At 50.6% G+C, this 18,919-nt stretch overlaps 4 protein-coding genes across 4 annotated transcripts; 2 read left to right on the top strand and 2 right to left on the bottom strand.

The window, feature by feature from the left end:
• The first annotated feature begins 84 nt into the window (after positions 1-84).
• Positions 85-1,041, top strand: LOC112875637 (protein SENESCENCE-ASSOCIATED GENE 21, mitochondrial-like). The gene is made up of 2 exons (XM_025939561.1): positions 85-218; positions 478-1,041. Exons 1-2 carry the CDS (start codon positions 178-180, stop codon positions 713-715), a joined length of 279 nt encoding a protein of 92 aa, XP_025795346.1. The 5' UTR covers positions 85-177; the 3' UTR covers positions 716-1,041.
• Positions 1,042-2,259: 1,218 nt separating this feature from the next.
• LOC112876226 (protein GOS9-like) lies at positions 2,260-3,295 on the bottom strand. The gene is made up of 3 exons (XM_025940282.1): positions 3,149-3,295; positions 2,835-3,041; positions 2,260-2,670 (listed from the first exon to the last, which is right to left on the bottom strand). Exons 1-3 carry the CDS (start codon positions 3,293-3,295, stop codon positions 2,419-2,421), a joined length of 606 nt encoding a protein of 201 aa, XP_025796067.1. The 3' UTR covers positions 2,260-2,418.
• A 390-nt stretch (positions 3,296-3,685) lies between these two features.
• LOC112877997 (horcolin-like) lies at positions 3,686-4,716 on the bottom strand. Its single transcript, XM_025942372.1, has 3 exons — positions 4,669-4,716; positions 4,375-4,581; positions 3,686-4,245 (listed from the first exon to the last, which is right to left on the bottom strand). The coding sequence occupies exons 1-3, from the start codon at positions 4,669-4,671 to the stop codon at positions 4,000-4,002; spliced, it is 456 nt and encodes a 151-aa protein (XP_025798157.1). The 5' UTR covers positions 4,672-4,716; the 3' UTR covers positions 3,686-3,999.
• A 9,485-nt stretch (positions 4,717-14,201) lies between these two features.
• Positions 14,202-16,052, top strand: LOC112877051 (F-box only protein 13-like). The gene is made up of 3 exons (XM_025941254.1): positions 14,202-14,328; positions 14,418-14,498; positions 14,625-16,052. Exons 1-3 carry the CDS (start codon positions 14,308-14,310, stop codon positions 15,867-15,869), a joined length of 1,347 nt encoding a protein of 448 aa, XP_025797039.1. The 5' UTR covers positions 14,202-14,307; the 3' UTR covers positions 15,870-16,052.
• The last annotated feature ends 2,867 nt before the right edge of the window (positions 16,053-18,919 follow it).

Here is an 18,919-nt window from a genome sequence, read left to right on the forward strand (position 1 = left end):
GGAAGTTCCCCCTGTCCGAAGCTTTTGCAAGATTCGACGTCCTCAAATATTCTGCGTGCCGCTATAAGATGTACATCTTCGACACCCTGCTTGGCTCACAGCCGAAGCAAATGGAAAAAAAAATCTAGCTGCATATCTTTCTTTTCTAGCTAGCTAGGCTCCTGGATAGCTCTGACAATGTCCAAGATAAGCAGCGGCGTCGTCTCCGGTCTCGTCAAGTAATTTGAATCATTTCTTCATTAGCACTTCTTCATTAGCCTATATATGTACTAACGGACTAGCAGCAGGATACTATGTTACTTCTACTACTTCTGCTCTTCTAGCAGACTAGATTTTTCTTCTTCTACTATTTCCTTTATTTTCTCGTTCTTGAGTTTATTACTTCCAATAACACCGTAATTAGTTTAATTTTAAGTTGGGTGTGGTGTATATATACGCATTATTTGGCATTAACTTTTGCGTGCTGTGCTTGTATAGGAGGAGCCAGCGAAGCTACGGCGTGTACACGAGAGCGGTGAACGTTCAGGGCTCCGCTGCCGCCGCCGTGGGGAGGGCGCCGACGGACGGCGGCGCGGCGGATGGTGGTGGGAGGGCGACGGGCAACAAGGACGTGTTCTGGATGAGGGACCCCAAGACCGGCTGCTGGATCCCGGAGAACCGGTTCCAGGAGGTCGACGCCGTCGAGCTCCGCAACCGGCTGCTCCACCACGAGTGAACAACAGTGACCGTACCGGTGCGGCATGTCGGCATATACATATCGTATATCATCTCCAAGTATTTTCGAGGCACCTGACGAAACAGAAAATGTTTGTTAGGTGGAGTATATATATACATGTATGCTCATGTAAAACAGAGTCTAGGTATATATAGTGTATTCCGGATGGGACGAGATACGATCCACCATCGTATCCATCCCACTTTGTGTGTGGGTGCGCGAGCGTGTACCATCAAAATATCGTCTTCCCAAGCAATCCAGATCGCAGTATATGCAAGTTGGTCTTAAACAACCGGATGGTATCGAATTTCATATGTTTCACTATAGAGTAAATTCTCTCAGTACTATTAAATATTTATGAAGCATAAATGAAGCATTTTCTTAGGCGGTTAGAAACCAGCAGCTAGTAGAAATTACTCCATTTCTAGTGTTGTTTCCTTATGAAAACCACCACTTGAAATTCATTTCGCAAACCCCATTTCTAGTGGCAGTATATAAGAATGTCCACTTCTAGAAAAGAAAAAACCCTAGTGCCAAAGAAAATCATTTAGTTGTGATTGGTTGGTTGCGCTAGTTCCTAGCCATGCTAGCTCTAATCCAGGCTAATCTTAATCAGGCTAAATCAATGCAAGGTGCTCGTATTTGGATGGATGGTTTAAGATAGCCAAATATGTTCTTTTTACCTTGTGCAGCCTGCATAGTGGGAACGAAACTCATTTGTGTCTCTAGGAAGCCGGGGTAGAGGGCTGCTTTGTCATTCTGGAGCCTGGAGCCTGGCTAAAGAGCTGACCAGACAATCAAACATACCTAATCTGCACTCCACTAGCTAGGGTTTATGCACCCAACCAATCACAACCTTACGTAGTAGTGGTATTTGGCGTACAAGACATCAAGCCGAAGTGAATCTTGGACTATGTATGAGGTATGTATATGATGACGATGACGAGTAGGTATAGGCTCTTGGTTGCGTTGCATGTTTCTATTGTGCATAATTATGTCCACTGCTAACCGGAAGCAGATGTAAATTAGTGATGTGTATGGTGCAGAAAACATGTTTCTTGGCTGATGATGTGCTTGTATGGATGTGACGTGATGGTCAGCGGTAAGACCTGGTGCCCATGTACCAAGGGCCGTGAAGGGCAATAGGCTTTTTACCCAAGGACTGTCCGAGTCCGGGTGAAGCCATGGGTGATCCACATCACTGTCGTGAACAAACTCTCTCTTCCAAACTCATTTTCTTTTTCTTTCCCTCAGATTTCTCAGGATTTTGTGCGGGCTTCAAGAGATAGACACGGTAGGAGTGTGAGTTTTAGAATCGATATCATCCAAGAGTGGGAGGACAAACGGCGGTTTCCAAGTCTTATAGCACGGATCTTCTTTTTGCCTAATCCATGGCCTCATTGCTTTTCAGAAATTCGTGTTCTCGTTTTGCCTGGCAGGAGGTTCGAATGTGCGATCCCGGCGGCGAACTATACGCCGTCGCAAATAATAACCGAAGTTCTTGGCACACTACTTGCACCACCAAATTTCAGTGAGCGGCCCGATAGACATTATAATAGCAGGGTTTATGTATGGGCTAAGTGTACAATATGCCTCGCATAAAAAAGTTCTTACAGAAAAAAGACGGTACGGTACAGACATTTATGACCAAATGTTGGCAGGTCCCGGGGGTATTATATAGCAAGGCAGCTTGGTCGCCGGATTCAGCACGGGAGGACGTAGAAGCCGATGGCGTCGAGGTAATCTCCGGCGCGGGCGAACATGCCGACGACGCTGCCATTGCCGAGCACGGGCAAGCTGTGGTGCGTGCTGTCCACCGCGTGGCCGAAGGGCCCGTAGGTGCCGACGTTGGTGACGAGCTTGATCGAGGTGATGCAACGCTCCACGTTCTTGAGCTTGAACGGGCCCACCGACCAGGCGACCTCCGTCACGTACTCTGAGGGGCCGAAAGTGATCTGTCCGGATGCAATAGAGACAAGATTTTTTTTGATTTGGCAGAAAAAAAGAATTTATTTTTTTTTTGAGAAAAATAGGAACAAGAACTGATGCAAGAGGATTTACAGATCGAGCCCAATTGACAAGTACTCCCCTTGCTCGACCGATCGGTACGGACACTCACCGTCTCCGTGCCCTCTCCTCTGCCGTTGCCGCCCCAGGGGCCGGCGGTGTGCGTCTTGCCGTCGCTGTCCCGGTAGGAGAAGGCGATCCAGTCGATGACCTTGCCCCAGCGAATGGTGACGCTCTCCAGCCGCTGCGGCGCCACCGTGATGTCGCAGGGGCTCCCGCCGTCGCCGCCCCACGTCCCAACCTTCACCACCGACGAGCTCTGCACACAGAGAGAAAAGGGAGAGAGAGACAGCGTGTGATTAACAACACAATGAGGCATGAGCTCGGAGTGAACGAGCGAGCTGGAGGACCAGGACGGGGAGGGACCATTTCGTGAACTCTAGCGCGACGACCGCAGCACAACTGCACAAGGCACCAATGCAAAATGCTGGGGCTCGGGTGGCCTCTTCTATATGGTTGAAGCAGGAGGGTAGTTGTTATGGGTGGACATGCGCCCTCCACGTGCTCCCACATCGGCCTCGCTCTTCAGCAAGAAACTCTTGTGTGGGTACGTAGAAATTATGAGGATTTATGCCATTCGTTCAACAGGAAATTTAGTGGCGATTTCGACCTTGTACCTAGCCGCTAGCCTCCAAATTTCAAACGGGTACCTGTGAACAGCGACGGAGAAAGGGGTAGGTGCTGACATGAGAGACGATAGGAGAGAGGTGGAGAAGACCGAGCTGACATGTGGGCTCCACTCTTACAAGATGATGTATCAAAACCATATGCCATGTCAGATCAAAACCGGAATGGTTTAGGGTGAGGGTTGTATTTCACCCGGTTTTATGGTTCGAGGGTGAAAATCGAACGAATATAATATAATAGATTAGGGTTTAAATATAGACTTTTGATATGCTTGTCTCTTTACTGCACAAAAGGTTATACACAAGGTTCTCATACATGAGAGATTTTCTGTCAGAAGTGCCACCATTTTTCTTCCGTGGATAAGTAGCCATGATAGAAGATCCCTACCTGTCATAGCTCGTGCTAGAACTGTGAAAAATTCCAAAAATCACCACTTGGACTTCGAAAAATTAGCAAAAAACTGAATTTCTTGCACTGTAGATGTCACTGCTGTTTAATAATCAATCTTATTTTTTCAGTATCTGCTCGCTGCAGCTAATTCATGCAATGTCCGAATGAACGGATAGGCGAAACTAAAGTTGGAGTATGCATCAGCCGGCACGGACGTAGACCCCGATGGCGTCGATGTAAGCCCAGTCGCGCCCGAACAGACCGACGATGCTGCCGCCGTCGAGCACGGGGACACTGAAGGGCGTCCCGTCCACATCCCCGAAAGGCCCGTGCTTCCTGAGGCTGGTGACGAAGGTGAGCGACGTCACGGCGTCCGTCGGCTGCGTGCCGACGTAGGCGAACGTCCCCGAGACCTCCGTCAGGAGCTCCGACGGCTCGAGGCGAATCTGCGATAAATTCACCCAATGACCCAACCCAACAAGAGGCGTTAGCTGTCAGGACGATGGATGTACTGAATCATCAGACCCACAACAGATAGAAGGGCATCCGGTTCGAGTTGGTCTGTGTGTACTCACGACGTAGGGGTCGCCGCCCTTCCCTCCCCACGGCCCGACGTGGTGCCGCCGGCCTTGCTCGTCCCTGTAGGCGAAGGAGATGGCGTCCACGACGGCGAGGCTGCTGCAGACGGTGATGGCTTCCAGGCGGTGCGGCCGCGGCATCGCCGCCGGGATGTCCCATTCACGGCCCCCTTCGCCGCCCCACGGCCCAATTTTCACGACGCCCTGCAGTAGCGGCACGTGTAAGCATGTGTGTCTCTAGAAATCGGAGCACCTGTACCGCTAGCAAAGTAGACAAGGAAGCAAGCGTACCATTTCCTGCAGTATTTAGCACAATCAGTTAAAGCAAGCACAGTCGCGCGCAACTGATGTGAACTGAAGGTACGATGGAGAACTGGCTATTTATAGATCCGAGGACCAATGGTGGTCAACCCTGGATGACGAGTGATTGACAATGTTGTGTGAATTTGATGTCTCTTGGCTCGTGATGCATAGGCACAGAATGCGACGTGACGGTCGTCGGATGCGGTGAAGGTTAAGCAAAAGATTCATACCGATGGACCAAGGGTGGTGAAGGATGAACGCGAGTAGGATTGGACCGAGGGATCGGAGGAGTCTGGACGGAGTTACGAGCGATCCATGTGATGCATCAAAGAGCAAGAGTACGTGGACGGATGAAGACGGCGTCGGTCGAGTCAAGCGGGATGGAGGCGTCAGAGGCCTGGCGGAGACTGGACACGTGTCGACATCAAGGTAGTCGCGTGGCGACCAAGGGAAGATGGACAGTTTGGGTGGTTTGGGTCTCAAAACCACCGTGAAAGCAGGTTTCCCAGTTTGGGCTTGAAAACCGGGGGTGCGTCCGGTGCGGCCAGATCGGTAGAGTGGAGGACACGGGGCGCTATCGCGAAGCTTGCATTGAGGCGAAGCAAAGTCGTGAAGGCGGCGTGTCCGTCCAATAGCTCTACCAAAAGTTGGACCATTTTACCCCTGCGTGGGCGTGTATCGTAGTTATTAGGTAGGGTATTTTCATTTTTTGCGAGGACCATTGATAATAGATGGGCATGGCTAGTTGCTCATTTTAACAAAAACTCTAGTTCATTTTACTTGCTTACTCTCTAATTTCGAGATTAGTGTTTGCGCTGAACTTTTTGTGGGAATGGAGGCCTTAACCTCCTGTTGTCCTCCGGGCGTCCAGATCCAAGTTGTGTGATTTTTGTGTGTCTTTTTCTGTCCCATTTTTCCCTTCCCGTTCTTGCTCAAATTCGTCGATTTGAGAAGTCTTTGGTTCGTTTTCTTTGATCTAAGATGAACTAGGACGTGAGTTGATCCTCTCCACTGAAGGAATTTTGTCTAAATCCTCATGAGTTCAGAGACCGGAGCATAAAGTTTTTGGGTGAAAACCGGTCTTCTCCACGTGATCTAAAATTCCCGTTGATTGGCTAAACTTTGAGCGATGATCTCTTAGAGATAGCTCACCTACTGCCTTGTGATTCTCTGGTTCAATTTTAGTGGCAGTTGGTTTTGATTTGGCCACAAATCGTGTGTTTCTTGTTCTCTTGTCTCTGCAGGTTGCGAAGCGCACGAAGGAGAGAGACAGCGCACAGCTGCTGGCGCCTGGGGCGCTCGCGCACGCACACGGGAGAGAGCTCAAGTTCCTCTGTGAGTCTTTTTCGGAAACGTTTTTCTGTCATCTTGGTGAATCCTTGCTTTGGCATCACTGTGGATCTTTGCTTCCGTTTGCATCGAGCTTTTCATAATCACTCCTAAGGTGAGCTCGTCACGAGTTGGCTTGTGTCATCTTGGCGGTTAGAAAAGAGATGTGTCGGGTTAATTTAGAGACATAGGTCTTGTTATTTTAGAGAATTTTTTAAAGGCTCACATTCAACTCCCCTTCTTGTCGCAATTTCGGTCCTACGAGATCACATGTCACATCACAACTCGCAGGGTATATCGTATAATTTTCCTCGTACTTTTTTTTTTATGGTGGCATATGGATTCATATGGTCAGGGTTATCTCCATTGTTCTGAAACAAGCAATCGGACAGCAATGCTGTACTGTATTAGACAGCTCTGCTTCTGCACTACACACTAGCTAGTCGACCACTCTTGAATTCTTAATCGTGCTACGTCTAAAATACAGTTAACTGTGTGATCCGCCCATGCCGCGTCCAGATCTCGCGGAGATGCTCCGCAAGACTTGGATGAGCTGTAGGGGATCCGGGGCCGCAGATGTTGACCATAATGTGCTCCGCAACAATAGTTTTCCAAGATCACATTAGCCTTGCAGGTGACCTGACGAGGACTTCAAACACAATACAACTGTACAGGCATTGTTAATCTTCAGGACACGAACTTGACGCGCGCGAAACGGAAACCAACGGCAGCCAATAATTGTTTCCGAAGGGCCCAAGTTTGGCACGCCACCTATAGAACAAGCCTGCTCTCATCATGCATGGACGCATCATACTTATTTTTTTTAATCCACGCAATAATATTGCTGAAAGTGTTGTATGCATGTTCCCTATTTAATTTCTTTGCTGCGTTTTTCAGCCTCATGGTGGCCTTGGGTTTTAAACTCAAGATGTGAAGCTCATTACCCAGACACCAGAAACCATTTGGTAAACCCTTGCGCTGCCACTGATCAACAGAGCACCAATGGAATGCAGCGCTCCGGTCGTTTCTGATGGAAGCTGAGTACAGTTGCAGCTAGTGGATGTGCGCTTTCCATGGGTCCACGTCCGCCGATTTGTGCGCATCGGTCTCGTCGGCTACTTGTAGCTGCAGCTACTCAAGATTTATGAGGATTTCTGTTCATTTGTCGACGGAAAATTCAGTGAAGATTTGGACCTTGTACCTAGCAGCTGAGCTAGCCTCCACACACAAATGGTGGTAGCTGCCGAGGGATAGCACGAACCAAATTAGCAGGTTCGTAATTAGCTCGTGCTGTGATGTGTCACCTCGGTTAGGCTTTGTTCGGTTATTCCTGAGATGGAAGGATCGGAGGGGATTGAGGGGGATCTAATCCCCAACTAACTTGTAGGGGATCTAATCCCCCTCGGTTCTCTTCAATCCCTCTCAGGGATTAAACGAACATGGCCTTGTTGACACGAGCACAACGAATTCCTTTTGTTTTCGTTGCCTTTTATATAAATATATATGTAAATCGCTCAGTTAAGGTCTGAACGCCAATTACAATTTCAGAGAAACATTCTAAAATTTACGCAACCAACTCACATCTCCTGAGGAGAAGTTCTTGCCGATTGGATGTTAATCATTGCCGGATCCTTTGAGGCAATGAATATGAAAATGACGGTCCTCAGACACTGGCAATTGTTTGGACCTCCAAGATCTGAGGCCCGCTGGTGGTGGTGGTTGCTTTGGACCATGTCGAGCAAGATTTGGCTCAGCTGAGAGAAAGAAACTTGGCCTAACAGGACCGTGTCGGCCCAGCGTGAGTGAACCCTTTCTCCTTTTTTTTCATTTTCTCTTAATTGTCTTTCTTTATTTGTATGCTATATTTTGATTGCTTTTAAATATATATTGTTCTATGCTATATTTTGAGTGTTCCGATAGAAAAGGAATCATTGTGGATGAGCTGGGAAACTATATGAACGACTAGAGCCGATTCCTTGCTCCTACAGATCGACTAGTGGCAGACCAGCACGATTTCAAACATGGTTTTATACGTGTGCGGCCGTACCATGCATGCATGAAGCTGAACTCTGTACGTCCAAGAGTAAAGCGGTTAGGAAAGCAAACAAAAAGCAGCACAAGTGCGGCTTGCCCAGTGGTACTTCGCACGTATATACAGGATTCTTCTTAAAAGAGGGGTCGCTTAGCTTGCAAGTTCGCTACTACTGTACATACTTTTGCGTATAGTAGCTGTGTTATTATCAGCGATGGGTGAGCAGGTACCTTAGCTTATTAAATGGTGTTTTTAGCAACAGTTGGTTACTGCTCTAGTTGCGTGATGGCTTTGTAATGACCGTCATGAGTACGTGAACCTGGCTGCGCGCGCGGTGCTTTAGATGTTCTAAACGGCCGGGAAGCACACAAAAAATGAACTGTAATTAGAGCAGATAGAGCGGGCATCGTCCCCTTTTTTTAGCTAAGCTAAGCTCCGGCGAGCTTTAATAGCCTCCAAGGCGAAAACACACGGTCTGGTCGAAATGAAGCTGAAAACTCACTCTGTGTGAAGTGCTTAGAAGCCGCCACCACCACCATGCACCTTTGCTCTTTTCGCCATTACCAAGGAGGAGGGCCGGGGAGGGTGGAACGAGCACACGAAGCTGGCTGCCATGCTTGTCTCACTCTCACGTCTACGTGTGGTGCCATTATTCTGATTTTGGACCTCTCTCCACGGATCCATTCAGACATCCTATGCATGCGTGCTACCTAGGTCGTCCCCGGCCTTTTCATCCCTGTGCTCGCATGCAGCAGCGCGCTTTGCTTGCAAACGCAGCATGCATGAATGAAATAAATGGGTGGGTGCGCATGCATGGGCGGATCGGATGGAGGCCGGCAGGGCCGCGACACGGCCGCTGTGGCGGGGCGTACGGCGTGATGGGCGGCGGCAGTCTCGCGCTCTCGCTCGCCGGCCGGCCGGTGAGGACCGGTCGAGGAAGGCCGGTAGACAGCGCGGCATGAGATGCAGGACCCCCATCCTTTGCATGCGAGAGAGGAAGGGAGGGCGCTGGAGAGCGACCGCATGCAACCTCGCCGGGGCGCTTTGCATCATTGCGCGATGGTGCTGCACTACTGCACGCTGCATGCGGCGTGCGACGGCGGCCGCGCGCGTGACCCAGCAGCCTCATTAGCGCGTGCATGTATGCGGTCGCGCCAATAATCGCCGGCCTGATTGGCGGAGGTGGAGATTGAGCCGGCCTCGATCATTCGTTTGTTCGTTCGGCCCATGCATCTCTCTCACACACACACTCTGTGCCCGCGCGCAGGCATGCATGGTCGTCGTTGATCGGATCGGGATCTCCCCCGGCGTGCGACGGCGTGCGGCTGCCCATGCGATGCGTTCATGCACGCTAGTCTCCCGGGCGCGCCCAATCATTACGTGGTGGCACGCAACAACCCCCCAAGATGCATGCATGACCTGCAGCCACATGTACTACCCCTACAAGGTATTTATGTATATGCCCACGCTGCTACATTCTGCCATGCATGCAGCTGCCGCATGCATGAATGCGCACCGTACACACGCTTGCATGCGTATGTATGTACAGAGTGCAGACAACGGTTAAGTATCGTATGTACAGCGTACGTACTCGTCGCTGGTGCACGTATACGTACGCGTACGTATGCATGCATGGGAGTCTTTGAACAGCAAGGTCGGTCACGTCCACAGCGCAGGTCGTCGAATTAGCACGAGCTTGCTGCTTCAGAGCCGGAGGAGATGGGCAGGCCCAGGCAGCACTGATCGACAGGTGGCAGGGACAGGGATGCCACCAATAGCTTTGACGGACGAGCAGCTCTGCAGCGGCAGCGCCACGAGTCTCATCATCAGCGCCACGAATCTGTTACAAGTTCATTCAACCTGACCGACGCTGGTCCGGTAGCCGTGTATGTACCAGCAGCGCCAGTGCGTACTGTACATGCTGCTGCTCTCCACCGCCCGGTCAAAACTACAGTGCCCCTCGCGTGAAAAATGATGCGTCAACAAGTCTGTGGCATGCATGCTCGTACCACCTACGACCACGAGTCCTGCAGCCTGCTTTGGCCAGCGGCGGCTGTACGTGTGCATGCGTGTGGGATGCAGAATCGCAGGACGTGTACGTGCACCTCTTTCCTTTTTCCTACTTTTTTTTTTTAACTACGACCGCTACTACTGAACCTGAATATAGGTTAATCCTGACCTGCACACCGTTGCTAGCTGCGGCACTGCACGTCTGCACCCTGCATCTTTCTCGGTTTCCTTGGAGCTCTGGCTCCTTGCACCTGTCGGCTTCCTTCCTTCCCCCCTGGCCCCTGGATTCATTTACCCCGCTGCTTACCAAAGTATCAGTGCGGCCAGCGATACGAGTACGAGTACATGTAGGATATAAAAGAGCTTTGTATTTTCACTTGAGAAAAGCCTGATGAAGAGCCTGTAAAAAAAAGGCTGATGAAGTGCAAATGGTAAAGCAGCATGAATGCGCCGTAGTACAGAGTACACCGTACTAACTAAACCTGCTATACTGAATACTACGAATACCTGCTACGTACTGTACTGACCTACTGCGTTACTACTACCGAAATACCGTAGGAGGATCCTAGCTCTGACCTCTGAGCAGTCCAAGTAGTACCCCTCTGCACGATGCGAGCGTTGAAAACTTCACCTGGCCGTTCAGGATCTCTGACCTCTGAGGAGCCCTCAGCAGTAGATTTTTTTTAAAAAAAACAAGTAGTGGCAATTTTAATTTTAAACAGAGCAGAGGCGCAGAGCTGCGCACGCAGACAAACGCTAGTGGTTTGTCTGGCCCGCTGCATCATGTTTACTGGAGCACGTACGTCCTCGCAGGTCGCAGCCTGCAGGGTAGCAGCGTCGCAGGGTGGGCCCCGCCCGACAGGCAGCTCTGACATTTCGCTGGATGGAAGTGAGCGTGTCCCTGCTGCTGCTGCTGCTGCGTTTGCTCCGAGTCTGACTAGTGACTACCCACCTCGAGATCTCTGCCCATAGTGCCATGCAATTGCTTCTCTTGTTTTTCCTTTTCCTTTTGCTGGAACCTAGTAGCATTTTGAGTACTTCGCGCGGATGGTCATCAATATATTTGTTTTACACGTCAATTTTGTACTTGTCCCATATGAGATCGTAGAAGTAACTATATTCTACTCTCTCCGTTTCAAATTGTAGGTTACATTAATAAATTTAGATACATAATTTTTTTAATATATATCAAAATATAATATCTATCTAGATGCATAATAAAATATATGTATCTAGATTTTTACCAAAACGAACTGCAATTTAGAACGGAGAAAATATTTTAGTATTTTAGATGATCATGTAAAACAGAACCAGATGCTTCTACTCACAGATCGTCTGCGTGGTTGATGGAAGGTAACATGGTTATCATGCAAAGTTCGCTTTTGCATTTACTTGGTACCTATAGCACGTAGGTGTTAACGTTCTATGTTTCTCTTCAGAGTTAGTCGGAGCTAATCAGAGAGAAGTTTGACCTGGAATGAAAATAAAATATCTTGCATTTTGAGACAGGGACAACATACATCAAGTAAAGTTTTACTCATATGCCAAACGCCGAGATTTGACCAGCGTTCATTTTTAATCCGTGTTTTCTCTCGGCTGTGGCAGCTGCCAAATGAACAGTTTGTTTGAGCCTTTGAGGCAGCAGTAGTGTCTAGTGTGCGCCTGTGCGGATCATGTCGCCCGTGCCTGGTAGGACGTAGTACCAGGTATACTTACATAGGGGGTAACCTATTGTATTGTATTGTATTGACCCCAGTCTGGGGTGGTAAAAATTGGACGGGGCCCCGCATCGTACTCTGTTGCTGTACGTTGCTCGCAGGCGCAGCGGCGGGGCGTGGTGTGGGCCCCATTTGACTTGCGGAAAGCAAAAGCGTGGACGCGAATGCGGCAGCGGGCATCCGGCATAGAGAGAGAGAGAGCGAGAAGATTCCCCCTACGAGACGGAGGCCATGCATGGTGCATGCAAGCAGAGAGAGAGAGAGAGAGGGGAAGTGGAAAGTGGAGGGCATCATCCAATACAAATGCAGAGGTGCCACTAATAAACATTGCAAATATAATGGTACCCTAAATCCTAATACTACTCCAGTAGAGAGAGGGGGGGAGATGAGCCGGCCGGAAAGAAAGGGACGTGGCGCCACAAGCACAGTGGCTGTTCCGTTGCTTTTGCTGTGCTGTGCACGCCCCCTATCGCTTCGCTCCCGCTTTTGCTTTACAAAGGTCAGCCATGGACGCCCACCCTATAGCTATAGCTTGTTCTCTCTCTCTCTCTCTCTCTCCCCCTCTCTTTCCTTTGACATGGATGGGCGTGGAATATCAGACTGCTGCCTGCATGTTCAGCCATGGAATGGAATATTATTCTCTCTCTTTCCTTCCTTTGTTTTTCAACCTCCCCAGCTTGCTGCGTGCTCACTATTTTCTCGTGACCACACCACTTGGATACCTTCTTGGCTACGGCCAATTCTCCCGTTCATTCCATGTTGCATTTTAGCAGCCATAGTACTCTAGTAGCTAGTAGCATTTTTTTTGTTTACACTGTTCGTTGCATGTAGTGCTGATGTAGCGAGAGACAAGCAGAGTGCGTTCGTGCCATGTTGCTGGCACGCACTCTGCAACTGTAGCGCCACTTCATCTCTCCCTTTCATCAGCTCGTCACTGCGGTGCGTGGTGCGTTCTGCTACCTACTGTTCGCAGATCTACGGCGTTCATATCGTACGGCCGCCGGGAATGTAGAACGTAAATTCGATCATTCGCACGGGCGGCGGCAGACAGCAGCACGGACCGGGCGCCCGTCCCGTTCCGATCGGACGACACCAGCCCCGTACAAAAGTCGGCGAGAGGTTAGATCGGATCAGGATGTGCCTTGCCCGGCTGGCTCTGCTTGTTTTTTACTCGTAGTGTGCCTGCCCGCCCTTGCGACGCGCGCGGCCTCGGAATTCGTCAAGATTCCTGCCTGCCTGCCTGCCTGCATGCGCCACTAATCGTACTTATAACTGCCCGCCGCTGTCATTCTTGAGAAGCAGCAGGCAGTTAAAACTCGGAACCTCACAGCGTATTAACCTGATGGCGTTCGAGGTTCGAGGCCTCCTGTGCTGTCCAAGCTACTCATCAAGGGGAAAAGCGTGCACGTCGAGCCAGCAGCGCAGGTGCACGCTCGTGACACGAGAAAAGTAGCCTTAGTTTAGTTTAGTAATCACACTCTGACGCATGCATGCATGCACTCTGCCGCCGCCCGCCGTGCACTGCCCTACCTACGAAGCCTAATAAGCGAGGGTATTTAACTATAGCAGTGGTGCAGTACTAGCTAATCACCGGATTGTTAACAATCCAAAAGCGCGCGCGCGCGCCTACCAGTAATTAGTTTACTCAAAGCTACGCACTGCGCTAAAGATTCCTGCTCAAATCAGGCTCCAGCGGCTGCGGACTGGCGCCTCGATCACGGTGTGTAACGATGGGGAGAGGGTATCGGTAGCGCAAGCAGCACCTGCTAGATGTAGGTCTGCTACGAGCCAGACGCTCGCTCCCAGTGGCTGTGCGTGGTCAACTTTGGTCCAAACACAAGACCACACCGTACATGGTATGAGCACCTAAGGCTAAGGCGTGTTTATCTGGAGGATCTCCAGGCATTGCCACACATTTTTGCAGAATTTTTATTCAATCTGCTTTTTTTTTAACGATAAGGAGTGTCTGCTTTTGAAGTCTAAACTGGGAGAGCAGCGGAGCAATCAGTTAGGAACGACCATTTTACATTCTTATTAATCACTAATAGGATTTTCAAACTATCTTATTTTTTGGATCGAGGAAGTATACATACATAAAAAAGAACAGCTTTACAGAAATAAATACATCCGTGACAAAGAAAAAAGACTAAGTTTGTGGTAAAAATAAACACTACTTTTCATAACGCCTAAAATACATGATGCATTTGGCCAAAAACCTAACCTGCCCTTATTCACAAAGTGATGCCATGGATCGTGGTATAAACAGGGTTGATGTAGTTGTGGTATAAACAGGGGCCGGGGGGCAACGTATAATTCTACGCCCGCACGCCGTCGCGGCACACTGTCGCCTGTCGGCACCATCGTCGCCGTGCTGGTACGGGTATAAATAGGGAGGCAGGAGGTGGTGGCCTCGGCTAGCCCACACTAGCTCGTCACAGACAAGCAGTCCGCCACCACCGTCCACGCTCCGGCACCACCCACGGCCAGCCTGAGAGTGGAGAGGGGTGGAGTAGCACGCGGAGAGCTCGCTTTCTCCGCATGTCAACGCAGACAAAAAGAGTAGACTCCTCACCCTTCTCACCGAGTCTCCGCCTGCCCGTCGCCTTCGCCGGCGCTCGGATATAAATCCGAGCTGCCGCACCACGCAGGTTTCCCCGGTCACATATCGAAGGGCAGCAAGAACAGTCGCCGCCACCTCTCCTCCTCCTCCAACCAACAACTCCCCCAAGGTATTGCATCTCGTCGCTGCGAGCCACTCAAGAACCAATTGGGTTCCTCCGTCACTTGGAATTCTTTCCAATTCTTACATAATCTCGAACCGGGTAACTGACTCGTTTGTTGGTCTCCTTTTGCAGAGATCTCGTAGCGCGCGCCGCCAGATGGAGCTCATCGCGATGGAGGCGCCGTCGTCGCCCAACGGTAGGAAGCGCAAGTCGTCCCCGGCCTCCTCCGGCCTGGGGGACCTCCACGACGACATGCTCGAGCGCGTCCTCGCGCGCCTCCCGCCGGCGAGCTACTTCCGCCTCCGCGCTGTCTGCCGCCGGTGGCGCGCGGCCGCGGCGTCCCCGACGTTCCTCGACGCCTGCGCCCGCGTGCCCTCCCGGGAGCCGTGGTTCCTCATGCTCTCCGAGTCCGACGGTCACCGCCCGGCCGTCGCCTTCGACGCCGCCGAGCGCGGCTGGAACCACTGCCGCGCCGCGCCGGGGTCCGTGCCCGTGGCCGCGTCGCGCGGCCTCGTCCTCTACCGCGCGCCGGCCACGGGGGCGCTCACCGTCGCCAACCCGCTCACGGGCGCGTCGCGCGCGCTCCCCTCGCCGCCGCGGCAGGGCGGGCAGCACCAGCTGCAGGCGATTGCCATGTACGGCGGCGCCCCCTACCGCGTCGCCCTCTTCACGGGAGAGCTCCCGGACCTGTCCATGACGGTGTTCGACTCGTCCAGCGACTCGTGGGAGGGCCCCGTGCCGCTCGCCCACAGGTCCGAGGAGGACTCGTGCCCCGACGCGCCGGGGCAGGGCGGCGACGACACGGTCTACTTCCTGAGCAAGTCCGGCGACGTGGTGGCCACCAACATGCAGCGCAGCGCGTCGAAGCAGTACTCCTCGGTGGTCGTGCCCTCTCGCGCGGGCGGCACCGACGCCGTGGCCTACTTCCTCAGCCACTCGGGCACCGTCGTCGCCTGCGACACGGCGCGCCGCACGTTCTGTGAGCTGCCCCGCATCCTCCCCGTCTACTTCGAGTACTCCATCGACGTCGTGGCGTGCGGCGGCGCCGCCTACGCCGTCGTGCTCTCGGAGTACCTGGACACCGCGAGCCTGCGGGTGTGGGAGTTCTCCGGGGGCGCGTGGCGGCAGGTGGCCGCCATGCCGCCCGCCATGTCGCACGGGTTCCACGGCAAGCGGGCCGACATCAACTGCGTCGGGCACGGGGACCGCCTCGTGGTGTGCGTGAGCTCCGGCGAGGCGGTCAACGGCGGCTGCTTCATGTGCGACGTGGGCAGCAACCGGTGGGAGGAGCTGCCCAGGTACGTCAACGGCGACGGGGAGGCCAGCGAGTTCCTGGCCGCCTTCTCCTTCGAGCCCAGAGTGGAGATCGCCGTCTAAGTGTTTGTGATCAGCAGTGTGTGATTACTGTGTTGATTAAGGAGCCTAGTTTTGGTTTCGCTCCTGGTTTGTGTACGTGATTGATTTCCTGATGTGTGCATGACTGCATGTACTTACCAGATTGTAGTGTCACTGTTCGTTGACACTGTATTGTTTCTCCCAGATCAAATTTCAGATTGTTCTTCCCTCAAAAAAAGATCAGTTTGTTCATGGTTAATTCTTAGGAGCTTGTCGGTTTTTGTGATTTTGTCTGCAGTGCCAAAGTGCATTGGCAATTTCATGCACGCTACTAAAACTATGTGCAAATGAAAACGCAAACATACTGCGGTTGGGAATCTGTCGTCAGACTTTACCAGACGGAAACAGCATGAAAGAAAAATTAAAGAATTGAAAAGGGAAGAGTGCCAAGGTTAACTTTGGTAACAATATCTTCTTCTTTTTTCTTGAGCACGACATTTCCCTCGCGCTATATATATATATATATATATTTGGATCGGAGGATTTAATAAAGATTGAGATTGGTGGAGCAGGGTATCTGATTCTATGCAAAGTACTTGGCTACATGGTTTTAGTGGCCACTTGATCCATCTATCGTCTTTAGTGGCCACAACATAGAGGGTTGTCGAAAACATTCAAATATCACATAAGAGAATTTTTGCACACAATTCCTCCAAGATGCTCCTTTTTAGAAGGGGGCATTTTTAGATGCTCGCCGAGAACAAGCCATTGCATAGGGTATTTTCAGATGCTCGCTAAGACAGGCCCTGCTTGGAAGGGGTATTCTAGGATCCAGAACCCCTAAGTTTTGGTACAAACTCGAACACTGTTTGTTGACATTGTTTATCTTTTTTGAAAGGAAGTTGACATTGTTTATCTCAGATAGTCAGATCACAATTTCAGATTGTTCATGTCAAGTTCTTTGGAAGTTATTCATTTTTTAGTCCAGTGCAGAGTACATTGGCAATATCATTATCATGCAAGCTTACTAAAGTTCTGTAGTATTGAGAAAGCAAATAAAAGTGCAGTTGCGACTCGTTAAACTTGGGAGGAAAAGTAGAAGCAAGTTTTCCCTGTAACTAAAAGGAGGAAGGAAAAATCGCACCAAGCAGGGAATGAAAAGAGCTTGAAGAAAGAACTGAAGAAAATGAAGAGTGTCAAGTCTTATTTTGCAAACAGTTACTTTTGTGTCCTTGAACGTGACATTTCCATTGCACTACACCTTTGGATATTGGAGGATTTTAGTAAAGATTGATTGGTGGTGCAGAGTATCTGATTCTATGCGAAGTGCTTCACTACGTGGTTTTAGCCACTTCATTCATCTCTCTTCTGCTACACATGAATCATGATACTATAAAATAGCAAAGAAAAATATAAATGGCTATCAAACATTTAACAAAAAATCAAGGATTGTTTAACATAAGAAAATTTTTACACATAATTCCTCCAAGACTTCCTCTGTAGAACAAGCCATGCTGGGGCTTTTTTTAATATTCATTCAGAAAGGGCCTGCTCGGAAAGGGGTTTTGGGATCCAAATCCCTAGCATTCTAGTGCAAAGTGGAACTACTAAATACCAAAATTTCCTAAAGCAATCCTCTTCTTCCAAACGGCCCTTGGAAAGGGGTTTCAGGATGCTCGTTCAGAGACTCAATTATTGTTTGAGAAGGGTTATTAGCAAGAAAATCTTGAGGACTGAATCCAAACAATTCAGACCTGAAAACAATAGCCATCCCACTGAAAAAGGATTAAAAAGTGAAGACCGTACACATACCCTTTCCCTTTCTCTTTTCATCGCTACTACATCTTCCCATTAAGATGTGGTTTGCACATGCCAAAGTCGCTCCTCCTGATACCCCAGAAGAGCAAAATCAGAAAAGGGACTAAAGGGAGGAAACAAGCACCAATGTGGCAAGTAAAATAGCTTTCCGGGGTCCGTCCGTCCTCTTTCCCCCCGGCGCATGCCCACGGCCCGCCCCCATGCGACGGCAAAAGTCGCCGCCGGCGCCTTTGCTTTGGAAGGAAGAAGGCCGCCCGGTGGGTGGCTTCAGGCCACTACCCAAGACATGAGAAAAGAGCCTTATCATAGCATAGAGCGCTTGGGATCGCAGGGGTAAAAAGCATCGAATTCGCGCAGCAGCAGCTGTAGGGATATCATGCGGTGCACCACTGCAAATTGTCACCCTGATGCTGTGCGTGTGCCTGAAATTTGCGAGGCTTCTGGTAACTGACCGTGGTTTTGCAGGTTGCAGGCGAGAGCTTTGAGACTGTTGGTGTATGTGCTTTGGCGTCGCTTTTGTTCTGCTTTGGCCTGTGAAAGGAGGGGATGATTCAGCTTTAGCGAGTGCAAACAAGGCTCCCAAAGTGTGCTTACCGCTTTAGCTGCAGCTCAGCGCCTCAACCTGCTGCCTCGCAGAGATTTTATTTATATATATAGTTCTACCCTTCGCTTCCATTGCATGTATGTACAGTAGTTTGCTTGGACTCAACATGCAGAACTGAAGATGCAAAGATTCATGAACGTACAGTGGCCGACAGCAGATTAAACTCCCAGACCCAGGCAAGTTTCAGCTAGCCTTAAGGTTTTTGCAACTGGATTCCACGAGGAACAAAGACAACTTTGTGATGAAGGTCGCTAGCACGGGCCATGGAGCTGTGGCGGCGGGCACCGGGCAGCAGTAGGATACTAGGATGACGGGGCCATGATATGCATGCTCGATGGCAATGGCGTGCCTGTTGGAGTGAAAAGGTAAAAGACGGCAGGGGCATGATGGCATCCGTGGATGGATGGTGCGAGGAGGAATGATGGGGCGGTTGACAATCCACCGTAAATCTGATAACCGAATTCCTCGCGATCATTAGCTGTCGGCCTCCGCGCGAAACGGAAAAGCTAGCGTTTCCTCATCTTTTTTCTCGCGTCGGTGCCAGAGTTCGCCGCTAGCTAGGCCCTCGCTGCTGCCTCTCAACATTCTGAGTGCTTCTTGCTGTCTCGCGAAGCCATGCGTTTGGCTCCGATGACGGTTCCTTTTCTTCCCCTTTTCTGAGGAAAGACCG

The sequence above is a fragment of the Panicum hallii genome, chromosome 9, assembly GCF_002211085.1.
Source record: "Panicum hallii strain FIL2 chromosome 9, PHallii_v3.1, whole genome shotgun sequence".
Taxonomy (NCBI): domain Eukaryota; kingdom Viridiplantae; phylum Streptophyta; class Magnoliopsida; order Poales; family Poaceae; genus Panicum; species Panicum hallii.

Excerpts from the sequence above, each read along its gene's own strand:
- LOC112877051 (XM_025941254.1), top strand. The coding sequence starts at position 14,308 with ATGTCAACGCAGACAAAAAGA. Across the intron at positions 14,329-14,417 it reads TGTCAACGCAGACAAAAAGA|GTTTCCCCGGTCACATATCG; the intron begins GTAGACTCCTCA and ends CGCACCACGCAG. Across the intron at positions 14,499-14,624 it reads CAACCAACAACTCCCCCAAG|AGATCTCGTAGCGCGCGCCG; the intron begins GTATTGCATCTC and ends CTCCTTTTGCAG.
- LOC112876226 (XM_025940282.1), bottom strand. The coding sequence starts at position 3,295 with ATGTGGGAGCACGTGGAGGGCGCATGTCCACCCATAACAACTACCCTC. Across the intron at positions 3,042-3,148 it reads GCGCTAGAGTTCACGAAATG|AGCTCGTCGGTGGTGAAGGT; the intron begins GTCCCTCCCCGT and ends CTCTGTGTGCAG. Across the intron at positions 2,671-2,834 it reads GAGGAGAGGGCACGGAGACG|ATCACTTTCGGCCCCTCAGA; the intron begins GTGAGTGTCCGT and ends GCATCCGGACAG.
- LOC112877997 (XM_025942372.1), bottom strand. Across the intron at positions 4,246-4,374 it reads AGGGCGGCGACCCCTACGTC|ATTCGCCTCGAGCCGTCGGA; the intron begins GTGAGTACACAC and ends AATTTATCGCAG.
- LOC112875637 (XM_025939561.1), top strand. The coding sequence starts at position 178 with ATGTCCAAGATAAGCAGCGGCGTCGTCTCCGGTCTCGTCAA. Across the intron at positions 219-477 it reads GTCGTCTCCGGTCTCGTCAA|GAGGAGCCAGCGAAGCTACG; the intron begins GTAATTTGAATC and ends GTGCTTGTATAG.